The sequence below is a fragment of the Oppia nitens genome, unplaced genomic scaffold (genome assembly GCF_028296485.1).
Source record: "Oppia nitens isolate AA-2021 unplaced genomic scaffold, nextdenovo-longstitch-racon4-pilon3 scaffold38_pilon_pilon_pilon, whole genome shotgun sequence".
In the NCBI taxonomy this organism is placed as follows: Eukaryota; Metazoa; Arthropoda; class Arachnida; order Sarcoptiformes; family Oppiidae; genus Oppia; species Oppia nitens.
Genome location: NW_026533219.1, coordinates 297,501 through 311,377, shown reverse-complemented (window position 1 = coordinate 311,377; position 13,877 = coordinate 297,501). Strand labels below are relative to the sequence as shown.

Below are 13,877 nucleotides of genomic sequence, written 5' to 3'. Positions count from 1 at the left end.
GTTAGAGAGGAACCGGCAGTTATTATTGAAATCAAGTAAACCTTTGCCAACTGTTGAAAACCGTAGCTCATCGCTGGGCCTACCGGTGCCCACATCGTTAAAGGCCTCGACTTTAACGATATAACTAGTACCGCATCGGAGATTTCTTAGGACATACTTTTTGTGTTGGCCACTCAGCTGAATGGTCTCCCAGTTGTTATTGATGTTGTTGTTGTTGGACGCCATGTGCTCGGCTAAGGCACCGGTAGTTACACCACTGTTACCGTCCATCCTATAGCTAATGATAAAGCCGTCCACTTGATTGCCGTCGCTGTCTTTGAACAACGATGAGGACGACGACGAGGATGAGGACATCAAATCCCATATAAGTGTGGCGTCGCTAGTGGTCAGTGAGTCTACCTTAACCAGGGGTGCCTCCGGTGGGTCTGATTTTTTTTTGTTTGGTAGTAATAAAAATTATAGATAAATTGTATTAAAACAAAACAAAAAAAATAATTTTTACTAACCGTTTGCAAATGTTTCGGCAATAATCTCGGCACTGGAAGGTCCGGCACCCATACTATTGAATGCCTGTATTATAAATCTAAAAATGATTTTTTATTTTTAGGATAAAATAATTATAAGTGTGTTAATTAAAAGTTATTAATTATAATAATTTTAAATTGTAAATTATAATAATATTTAAAAATATTGTAGAAAATGTTTGGGTAATTGTACTAACATTATAATGTAATAATAATAATAATAATTTTAATTTTAATTGAATTATATATTATTAAATTTTGAATTTGTTATATTGTTTTTGTTGTTTAATTATTTTTTTTGAAACTATTAAATTATTTTTAAAAATAAATAAATAATAATACATTAATATTACTATAGTTATAATAAATACTATATTATAAAATACATATAAAATTTTTATTCTAACATTTAATATAAGAAAAATAATTATAATATAATTAATTATACATTAATACCTCTCTCTCTCTCTCTCTCTCTCTCTCTCTTCTCTCTCTCTCTCTCTCTCTCTCTCTCTCTCTCTATTAAACATACTTATGTACAGTAGAGCTTAGGTATGAATTAAATATATTAACAAAAATAAAATTTTAAAAACAAAAAACTCACATATATTTTGTACGTCTAGACAGTGACTCGATATTATAATCATATTTGCTTGATATCTGTGGTTCAGCAACGGTAGCACCAGCAGCCGTACCTATCATACTACCGGTGCTCATCATCATCATCAGCATCTGCTGCTGCTGTTGTTGGTAGTGATGTCCACCACCACCACCGCCACCAACGCTACCTCCCTGTATAACCAACTCATGTTCACCACCACCACCACCACCACCACCACCACCACCACTACCAGCCCTACCACCACTGGTCTGCATTGTCTTATACGTATAGGGCATATGTATGTTAGTAAATGGTTTGAAACCAATGTAGAAGCCATCAATTATCTGTGATTTAGGGCTAACAATACTCCACTGGATTTTGATTGATCGCGAGTCAAGTGGCACACAGTGAACGTCTTGCGGTATTATTGACGGCGCTATCCATCAAATAAAAAAAATTATTATTATATAATATATATAAGATATGATATGATTTTATATATATATACAGTATATATATTGTATATGTTATACCCATTACATATTAGGGAGACTTATATATATTTAATACATTTATATTGTATGTTATGATATGTATTATAGATAGATGTATATTCAATATATATCGTATATCATGTATAGATATATATATAGATGTGTAGGATATTGGGATTTATATGGGAAAAATAAAAGTGATTTTTTTTATATCTATATATATACGGTATATATATATATAGTGTATATCCTAATAATTAATAGTATAGTTAGGAGGAGGCCAAACCATTATACTGTATATTATTACATTAAAGGCATTTACACGATATAATGTATAATATGATTTTATTATATGATTTTTTTTCAATATATATATATATATGATTTTATTTTTTGGTTTAACCATTGAACCCAAAAAAATGTGATAGATTTATCATTTATTATTATTATATTATATATAAATTATATATATATATATATATATATAATATTTTTGTTGTTGTTGTTGTTGATGTCAGAGATTTAAATAAGTTATCTATAATATATATATATATATATATATATATATATATATATATATATATATATATATATATATATATATTATTTATACTATAAATATCATTGATTGATATATAATTGTTTCAATATTAAATTATTATATATATAATTTACTATTTATACATGTATATATATATTATATATATATATAAGAGGATAATATTTAATATTCAATGTTCAATAACAACAACAAATTATTAATACTTTATTATAATATACTAGTATTTTTGATGTTTAAATACAGTATATTATATATATATATTATATATACAGTATATACTGATATAAAGCATTTAGCATTTAATATATAGATATTAAATTATGTTAATAATAACTGTATGTGTAGTTTATATGATTCACAAAAAAATAATATTTAATATATCTATTAATACATACAACTTGTATAGTAATAATTGCAAGATTATTATTATTATTATTATTATTATTATTAGTATTAGTATTATTCAATACATTTGCTAATACATTGCAAAAAATACAGTTATATTTAATCCTATAATACTGTATAACTTATTATTATTATATATATATAAACAATTTTTTTTGAAATATAAAATAACTATCAATTAAATTATTATTTATTTTGTCGATCATTATCTATAAAATTTTATCCAATAGATTAGTAATCTATTAATTAGTATTTAGTATTTATAACTTATTAAATATTAAAAAAAAAATTAAAAAAAATACATTAAGGATTTATTAAATACAAAATAAAAAAAATTAAAACCCTTTAAAATATGACATAGCTTATAAGTTTAAAATCAAATATTTTTTAAAAAAAAAGTAAAAACAATTTTAGTAGGGTTGCCAACATTATTATTATTCAATAATTCAAATAAGTTATTTAGATACTGTATATATCTAAATAACTTATTTGAATAATACAGTAATAATATTGTTGGCAACCCTACTAAATGTTTTTTATATATTATATATGATAGCAACTAATAATGGGAGTAAACTATAAACTTTTAATTAAGGAAAATTTTTAATAACTTTAATAATATATTATCTAGATAATTTTTTTTTTAATTTTTGTAAAATTGATACTAGGTAATTTTAATACTATACCTTCCATTGTAGTAACAATGTTGATGGTAGTACTAAATTCGCTTGAACCAATTTCATTATCAACTTTTACCCGGATATCATAGCCAGTCATTGGCAATAAATTACTTATAGTAACTGTATTGGCGGTCGAGTGTATCATCAATGCATCGAACCATTGATCTATTAAATGGGTTGAAAAATTAAAATAATTAAATATAAATTAAAAATAATTTTTTTTTTTAAAAATAAATATACTGTATATTCAATTAAAAATGTTTTTATAATTATTTTAATTTTATTTGTTTTTTTTTTAAATAGTTAATATAAAATACTAATTATATACATATTAAATATATTATAAAATATATAATTATATATACAGTATATATATAAAGTAAATATAAAATAAAGTTTAGATTAAATATATATATATTTAAAAAAAACTATATTTTATGCAAATTTGTTTTTTAAAAAAAAACTATAATATTTTTTTAAATATTTAATATCAAATATATAACATTTAATTTAGTATATTAAATATATGAAATATATATGAAATATATTTATTTTATAGTAATAATAATAATAATGATAACTATTATTACCCATACATAACATATTTATTTAATATATGTCTAATATATATTAATATGTGGTAGATATTAGTAGATTTAAAAAAACAATTAATCAATATATAAATATTATTATTATAAACCCCCGACAAAAATATCATTTTTTAAATGAAAAATATACACACATTTAGCTAACGTGTTATATATATATATGATATACATTATATATATACTGTATATATAAATATATAACATATACAGTATATTAACAAAAATACAGTATATATTAATGACTTTCGTAAAATTTTAATCAATCATTCATATACTTTATATATCATATATATATATATATATATATATGATATAATGTTATTATATAATGACTTATTTTATGGCATAACAATAGACTCATTTGTGTGTCGAGAGAGAGAGAGAGAGAGAGAGACAGTATATATATTGGAAAAAATAATTAATATTCAAATCAATTCAAATTATATTCATATAAAAATTTTTAAGCATATATTAGACAATTAAATAGATTATACTGATAAAATAAAAATTATAAAATAAAAAATGATAGTAAATTAGTGAGTGAGTTGAATAAAAAAAAAATTAAAGAGAGAGAGAGAGAGAGGAAAAAAATTAATCTCATTATATAAACAATTTAATTTTTTTTTTCAAAAATAAAAATCAATTATTACTAATAATATTATAGTATACACAAAGTTAATGCCAATTCATGCACTTTAACTGATAACAGGGCTAATCATTATTATTAAACACACACACAAAAAAAGTAACTGTTTTTTATGTTTTTAATATTAAAATCAAAGTTTAATATAATTTTTTTTATTAGCAAAAAAAATTGTCTAATAATTAAAGTTGTTTTTTTTGTTGATGATGTGATTTAGTTTGATAAAACTTATGTTTATTTTAACAGTAAATTATGTTTTTTTTATCGATTATTAATATAATATACAACAAAAAATTACTGACTTTTAAGATATCATTTAAAAATAAAATTAAAACTCAAATTTATTATTAATATATAAAATTAATTAAAGATTTATTAAAATAAATAACTTTTTAATACTATATATTTATATAAACAAAATTTTTTTTTAAACTAAAACTAATAAAATAAATTAACAAAAAAAATTAAGTTTAAATTAATTAATTAATTATATATATATATAAGTGGTGTTAACTTAAAGTAATTTTTTTAATTACAGTTGAATTAAATTTAGTTTTATTTGAAAAAAATTATTGTAATTATAATTGAACTAGCTACTCTATAGAGTAAAATTTATTTAATTATATCATTAAACGTTAAATGTAATTTTAACGTATACACTAAATGTTTATTTCATCAATGTAATTTTTTTTATTATAAGTCAACAACAAAACAATATGTTCAATAAATTTAGTAATTAATTAATTATATAATTTAGTAATTTAGTAATTTTTTCCTACGTGTTTTAAATTGATTTTTTATTAATTAATTAATTAATTATTATTATAGATTATAATTAATTATAATTATTTTTATTAGTTTATAAACTATAATTAGATTTATATATAATATATATATACTGTATATATATATGTCAATTATTGACATAATATACATATATTTATACAGTTAAGTATATAATTATAAGATACTACTATATTTGACTATAAATTTAAATTAGTTTCAATTTAATTATTATTATTATTATTTTAGTTTAGTTTAGTATAAGTATTATATATATATATATATATATATTATAATTACCTGATTGTCGTTTATATTGGACACTGTGTTTAATGATCGGACTGTTGCCAGTATATAGTGTAACCCATGAGACAGTAGCCGATCGGGCGGTTATATCCAATGAATGTATATCATGGGGAGCGTCAGGTGGCTCCTGGACTACAACATCGGACTCCTGGGATTCGCTACCAAACAAATTAGTGGCAACACATGTAAACACTGCCGTATCGTTGCGGACACAGTTGTTGACCGTTAGTTGCGAATACTTTTCCGTACCGCTTGTTTTGGTCAGTTCCTCTCGGATTATATATACCGACGACAATGACCGGTCACTGTTGTGTCCACCACGGCTATGGCCACCACCACCACCACCACTGCTGGCACCGTTACTAAGCGGAAACCCGTTTTTCAGCCACCGTATAGTCAACGGTGTTGTACCGCTAGCCGTACACTGAACGGTCAACTGTCCCGATCGGCGTACAGTCAGATGTCGTTGGCCTAGTTGAACCGTGGGTACATTGTTGACAAACAATCGGGCACTGGTTTCCAATGGCCGGCCAACACCGTTGCCGACATCGCATATGTATATACCCTGAAAGTGTGTTTCAATCGATCGGATGGCTAGCGAACCGTTTTCCAGTACATGTATCTGTGGACTACTCAGTATGGATACGGCATCTGAGCCTTTGGCTAACTGTGCACTATTGGTGTCTGGATGTCCAACACCCTGGAGACCATTAGCAGCACCTGTGCCCGCCATCATCATCTGATTGATACGTATAAACTTCCAACGAGTTACCGGCTGCGGATAGCCACTGGACTGGCAGTCCATGACCAACGATTGGCCGACCAATGTATGCCTGTCCGCTGGTCGTACTATCCATTGGGGTGCCGCCCGTACGCGCATTGTGGCCGTAAAATTGGTCGACGTAGTGGTCAACTGGGCTGAGGACGCCACACACGTATAGTTTCCTCTGTGATAGTACCGGATGTTTGATATGATAAGCGACGATATAAACTCGTTGATGGATACTATCTGGATGTCGGAGTCCATCTGCAACAATGGTTTGCCATCTTTGAACCATTTGATGGTTATCGGCGGCTCTGGAAATTTGATAAATAGTAAATGTGCTCATAATCTACTGGTGCTCTATATATACTGTATATACACTTACCGCCCGATATGACCGAACAAACGGCCGAACAGCGCATATTTTCTTCAAGATTATCGGAAAACATGAACGGACTGATTACCGGCGGAGCTATCAATTTGTGCGGACAAACAAATATTTTTTATAATTTTAATATAAATATAAATTTAATATATATGTGTGTATCTATGTATGTATGTATGAATGTATGTATGAATGTGTGTATGTATATATGTGTGTATATATATGTGTGTGTATATATGTATAAATATATGTATCTATGTATGTATATGTTTGTGTGTGTGTGTGTGTATACATATATGTATCTTTGTATGAATGTGTGTGTGTGTGTGTGTGTGTACATATATATATATATATATATATATAAATATATATATGTATCCATGTATGAATGTGTGAGTGTGGGTATGTATAAGTATGTACAGTATGTGTATGTGTCTTAAAAGTTTTGATAAGTTTATAGTTAATTGATTATAAAAACAAATTTATTTAATTTACTAAAAAAAATAAATTGATTTATTTTTTTATATGAAATATTATTTAGTGTATACTGTAATACTGTATATATATTTTTGTTATTTTAAAAAAACTACTGTATATAATATGTATATAAATTTATTATATAATAAATTTTCAATCATCATCCTATTGATTGATGAAATAAAAAATCTTGTCGTTTAACAACTAAAATACATAATGACATACAACTAAAAAAAATCAACTACTAATTTATGTACAGTATATCCCATATCATTGATACAACAAAATTTTAGTGAACATAAAATCAATAGTAAGCAACAAAAAAAAAGTTTGTTTTTAAATTAAATATGACATTAAATGATAGCACACACACACATAAATTTATATAGATATATATGTATATATATATTAAATCAATATAATTTAATCTTAAATAGCCCTATTGTATGCAACATTTATCAATATCACACACACACATACACACACATACACACACACACACACACATAGTATTATATAAATACAATATTTATTATACAGTATTTTATAGACAATATTACAATGTATTGAACAGTACTTTATATATATATGCGATAAATTCATCTAAATGTATATGTATTGATTGATATACTACTGTATATAATATATATATACTGTATATATACTGTATATATACTGTATGTTTGATGTCAATCTCTAAAACCACAGTTTGATTATTAAAGGCAATTGATTTGAATAGTCATTATATAACAGCATATATACTGTACTGTATATAACTGATTGCTATGATATGACTGTATGTCTCAAAATTGATTGTATGTTAGTGTGTGTATGTGTATGTATGGGCGGGTGTGTGGGTGTCTAACTGTGTGTATGTATATACATATCAGTGTACAGACCTATGACTTTGACATGAAATGTCTGCTCCATTCGTTGGCCACTAAGCGATAGGACAACACATTTATACATGTCTTGATCGGTACTGTCCACCGAAGCGATGGCCAGTCGACCGATTGATGGCTGCGAGTGTCTCTCATCCAAAGGCAAGCGTCGATTTCCTGTTTAGGTTTTGACAATACATACACAAAAACCGGATATACCGTTAAAATTGTCGCTATAAACACACACTCACTCACTCACTCACTCACTCACCCACTCAGTCACACATACTCATAGAAACATTAGTTAAATTCAAATACAATTTATCTAATTGTATATAAAAATATCGTGTTTAACGTTATATACAGTACTATATATATATCACTAAAAGTGTAATCAATATTTGATTTAATGGATTGTCGACAAAACTAATTTACTTAATATTTATTATTATTATTATTATTATTTATTATATAAAACGGCTGTTAAATTATTATTATTACTACTATTAATATATATATACTGTATATATATATTATCTCTAATTTTTAGATATATTTTTCGCTGTCTATCCTAAAGCTATATTCCTATAAAATTGTTATAAATTATATACAGAAAAATATATTATTAATACATTAAATTTCAATATAATAATACAGTTATAATAATAATAATAATTTACTAAAAATTTTTCAAAAATTATTATTAATATTATTATTATCTCAAGTGTCACCCCTTCAAGCATTTCCCCTCAGAAAATAAAAAATAGTTATAAAAATTTTTGAGTTTGAAAATTACTAAATAATTTTATTATTATTATTATTATTATTATATATATATATATATATCATTTATATATATAAATACTAGAAAAAAATATATTTTTAATAATTAATTAACCCTTTAAGGGTCTATTTATATATGTAGTACTGTATTACTATACCTATTGTTATATGAAAATTTTTACAGTACTATCCCCCCCACTCCCACCCCCTCGACCATTAAATAATAATTATGGATTATTAAAAATATTATTATTATTGAAAATTAAATTTTAAAAAATTTTTTTTAAATATAATAAATACCTTTTAGGAAAAATACTTCATCGATAGGATAGCCAGCATAGGAACAGTTAATAGTTAGGGAATGGCCGGCAATGGCCGTAACGTTTCCAATTGGTTTTATATACAGCGAACCCATTATATTGATACGGGATCTATGGACTACCGTTCCTCTAAGATTGTGAGCAATACATTGATAAACTCCCGTTTCCTTTAAGTTGTTTGTTAGGAAAAAAATAATAATATAATATTATAGTAAAATAATTAATTAATTATCAATTCATACATATATAATAGTGTTATATTATATAATTATAATTGAAATTTATAGCAAACATAATAATAGTTAATAAAATCTTTAAAATTTTTTTTTGTAGATATTATCGAAAAAATAAATAAATTCAATTTTTTTTGAAATAAATATATTAATAGTGTTTATATATTAAGTACATTATTATTATTAAGTTTCTAGTTATGGTTTATATATATATATATATATATATATATATATAAATCAATTTAAATAACATAAAATATGATTAATATTTGTTTTATATAAAAAAATATAGTTTAAAATAAAGTGTAACAAATTAGCTATAAGTTTAAGATTATCATTTTATTGCTGTATTATCTTATTTTATATATACTATACAGTATATAAAATGTTAGATAATTTATTTTATCGATATTTATCTATTATTTTTTATATATATAAAAAAATACAGTAATCCTCACTCACTTAATAAAATTGCATAGAAAAGCAGTTTTTAACACAAAAAAAAAATTTTTTTAAAGTTTTATTTAGTATTGTTTTATTTTGCAGATCCCATAATAGACACATACAATTGTCAAATCATTTTATTAATATATAAATTTATATATATATATATATAATATAAATCTATTTTGTTAGTGAACTGAGGATATAATAAAACAAAAAAAACAAAATAAAAAAAACTAAAAAACAAAGTCCATTGAAAAGTTATTACTATATATTATATATAGTTTACAATTGCAGTTAAATTCCTTCAAATATATATATATATAATATAAATTATATATAAATTTATATATATAATAGTATATACTGTAGATTTTTTTTGTTTTGTTTTGCTGGTTTGGATATTATTTTATTTTTTTTCTTTAAAAAATAGCTATTGTATTATATATTAGGGTATAAGTGCTATGTATTTATATATACTGTATATACTGTATACTCATAGACACATAGATATATATATATATATATATATATAAATTATTGGATATCTAAACTGTGTGTACATATATATCAATATATTTTATATCCAAAAGTGGAGCAACAATATATATATATATAGGTTATACTGTATATATATATATTTGTAGTGTAAGTGTTGTAGTGTATTGTTAGGGTCAATAGATTTATTGATCACTGAGTTTGTCTTTATTTTATTTTTTTTTATTTGTTTGTTTGTATTTTATTTGAAAAAGCCATAAAATGTTGCCTATTTTGATTTTGGTCATTACTTTTCAAACACACACACACACACACACACACAAACACTTACATACACACAGTCATACATACATATACATACATACACACACACATACATACACACACACACACACACACACACACATACACACACATACACACACATACACACACATACACACACATACACACACATACACACACATACACACACATACACACACATACACACACATACACACACACACACACATACACACACACACACACACACACATACACACACACACACACACATACACATACATACACACACATACACACACATACACACACATACACACACATACACACACATACACACACATACACACACATACACACACATACACACACATACAAAACAACTTTAAAAAACTGTATATTAGGATAAAGGCTTTAATGTTAGAGAGAGAAAGTCATATAATAATAATAATAACAAAATCAGAGATATCCCACTAACCTTCATAGTAATTGAGCTAATATTGAGCTGCGATTGGCTACCGGTGCGGTCGACTTTGTTGGCGTAACTGTGCAGTCGAGCCCTGGGTACGGCTTCAAGTATATCCCAGTCGTCCAGTTTCCAATAGATTATCGGCGGCGGTTGGCCAACGGCCGCACATTTCAAACTCAGATCCGTGTTTGACATTTTGATTTGCTCGGAAAATACGGTCGTAAATACCGGTGCTCTCTCTATGGGTGTATGGGTTAAGACAAAAAAATCACTTATTTGTTACGAGATTTTTACTATTGTATTGTATATATAAATATCGATATATAGGATCAATATATATAAATGTATTCAATGTATTCAATAGGCATAACATTATGTAACATAACTTTATATATATATCAATATATATATTGTATTTTTTTCAGATACTATTTTCAATGAATGAGAGAGAAAACAAAAATGTGTGATAATTATTGATAATCAATATAACCCAAAAAAAAAACTAACACAACGATAGAGAGAGAGAGAGAGAGAGAGAGAGAGAGAGAGAGAGAGAGAGAGAGACTATAAGTAAGAAAATCTAAAGATTGACACAAAAATGCAATTTTTATATTATTTTTGTTCATTTTTCCCGACCATTGCCTCCAAATCTCATTTGTTTTACTCCCCATAATCAGTGTTACACTCAATAAGCATTTCCTCTCTCTCTCTCTTTCTCACACACACACACACACACACACACACACACACTCACTCACTAACTCTATGCCTCCCAAAAAAAAATAAAAATAAATGTTAGCCTAATGTTAATGTTGTTAGCGTAACAAACAATATGCTAACCAACCGCTATATAATATACTGTATATATATATATAATATTATCAGAATATTCTGTATATATATATCTATATATTCTGTATATATCTATATCTGTATATTCTGTATATATATATATCTATATATTCTGTATATATATCTATATATTCTGTATATATCTATATCTATATATTCTGTATATATCTATATCTGTATATTCTGTATATATTTATATCTATATATTCTGTATATATCTTATCTATATATTCTGTATATATATCTATATATTCTCTATATATATATATTTCTCAAATATATTCATTATGATCATCATATTGTGTTGGATATATAAATTTGTAGCTAATATTAGTAGTGATTTATATTTAATGATAGAAAAAACAACAAAAAATTGTTTTATTATTTTGTTGTTTTTTCTCTCATTTTCATTGAAACAAACAAACAAAACAAACAGCAAATAAAAAACCTTACCTTCCATTGTAAGGACAGCCGCCGATTGTAGCCATTCCTCATAACCGAAACCATCTTTCAGATGAACAAAACACTGGACAATACCGATATCCGAGTGACGATAGGATCGGATGGTTAGGACAGTGTCCGACAACTGTCGGATCCGATGATCCATAACCAGTGGCCGCATATTGCGAAACCATTTGATGCCGGCTACGATGCCCGACTCTGTACCCACTATAGTGGCTCCTGGATTACTACTACTACTGGTGCTACTGGCCATTGATGATGGTATTGAATCCATTACAGTTAGGCTACAATTTAGGATAATATCATCGCCCAAACTAGGCGTCGATGTTGTTGTCGACGATGAAGATACTGATAAATGTAGTCTCAATGAAGCTAACGGTGCCATACATACAATGATGAGATATGAAACAAATAGAAAGAAAGAAAGAGAGATAAATGTTTGTCATTAATGAATATAAGAGAGAGAGAGAGAGAGAGAGAGAGAGAGAGAGAGAGAGAGAGAGAGAGAGAGAGAGAGAGAGAGAGAGAGAGAGAGAGAGAGAGATAGAGTTTATTAACAATAGTTATTATATATCAGTCTATGATATCTTTACCCACTATTTATATGGTCTATCCATAGACATAGTCTATGATGATATGATACTACTATATATATACCCGGAGACTGGGAAAAAATAGCATATGTATAGTATTAATGGTATATATATTTATATATATATATCTATATCTAATATTATGTAACATAGGCTATACTACTGTAACTGTAATCTATAAGTCCCTTATATACACTAACTAACTAACTAACTAACCGGTTATATACAACATATTATATCATATACTGTATATATATATATATATATATATAAAGTAGATATTATATGATGATATTAATATAATATTATATAATATACTACTCAATGACTTATTATTACTATTATACTATCATATTATATATATATATATATAATATATAAAGAGAGACTATCTTTCATTAATCTATTCATTAGACCGTATATTAACTTAATATACAATATGATGAATGACAGGGAAAAGAGAGAGAGAGAAAGAAAGAGAGAAAGAAAGAGAGAAAGAGAGATATAGACAGTGACTTACATCTGACTATAAGTTGTGTTTCGGATCGTTGTTCAGCTCCGGTATTATTGGCGACACAAATAAATCGCCGATTATCAGCTAACTGTGCGCTGCCAATCAATACCATTGTTGGCATCACTTTATAGTTATTATTATTATAGTTATTGTTATGGATATTATTATTATTATTATTATCGGCCGACGATAGTGTAGACACTGGCAATCTGGTCATACGTGCGGTCGACATCAGATCCATTGAATGTCGGCCGACAGTATAGTACCAGTGCTGGTCGGGTCGGCTGTCGGGTTGGCCATCAAATGAACAAT

General features: G+C 26.0%; 1 protein-coding gene across 1 annotated transcript in view; it reads right to left on the bottom strand.

The window, feature by feature from the left end:
• The window catches only part of LOC128957175 (cell adhesion molecule DSCAM-like), a 54,695-nt gene that overhangs the window by 2,688 nt on the left and 38,130 nt on the right, over positions 1-13,877 (bottom strand). Inside the window, exons 4-14 of the mRNA XM_054302896.1 lie at positions 13,572-13,877; positions 12,450-12,830; positions 11,154-11,383; positions 9,196-9,382; positions 8,131-8,289; positions 6,755-6,841; positions 5,601-6,683; positions 3,273-3,431; positions 1,129-1,561; positions 507-583; positions 42-425 (exon numbers count right to left, since the gene is read on the bottom strand). The exon at positions 13,572-13,877 is cut by the window's right edge and continues 87 nt beyond it. Of these exons, the coding sequence (XP_054158871.1) occupies positions 42-425; positions 507-583; positions 1,129-1,561; positions 3,273-3,431; positions 5,601-6,683; positions 6,755-6,841; positions 8,131-8,289; positions 9,196-9,382; positions 11,154-11,383; positions 12,450-12,830; positions 13,572-13,877 (3,486 nt within the window). The remainder of the gene's footprint in view (positions 1-41; positions 426-506; positions 584-1,128; positions 1,562-3,272; positions 3,432-5,600; positions 6,684-6,754; positions 6,842-8,130; positions 8,290-9,195; positions 9,383-11,153; positions 11,384-12,449; positions 12,831-13,571) is intronic.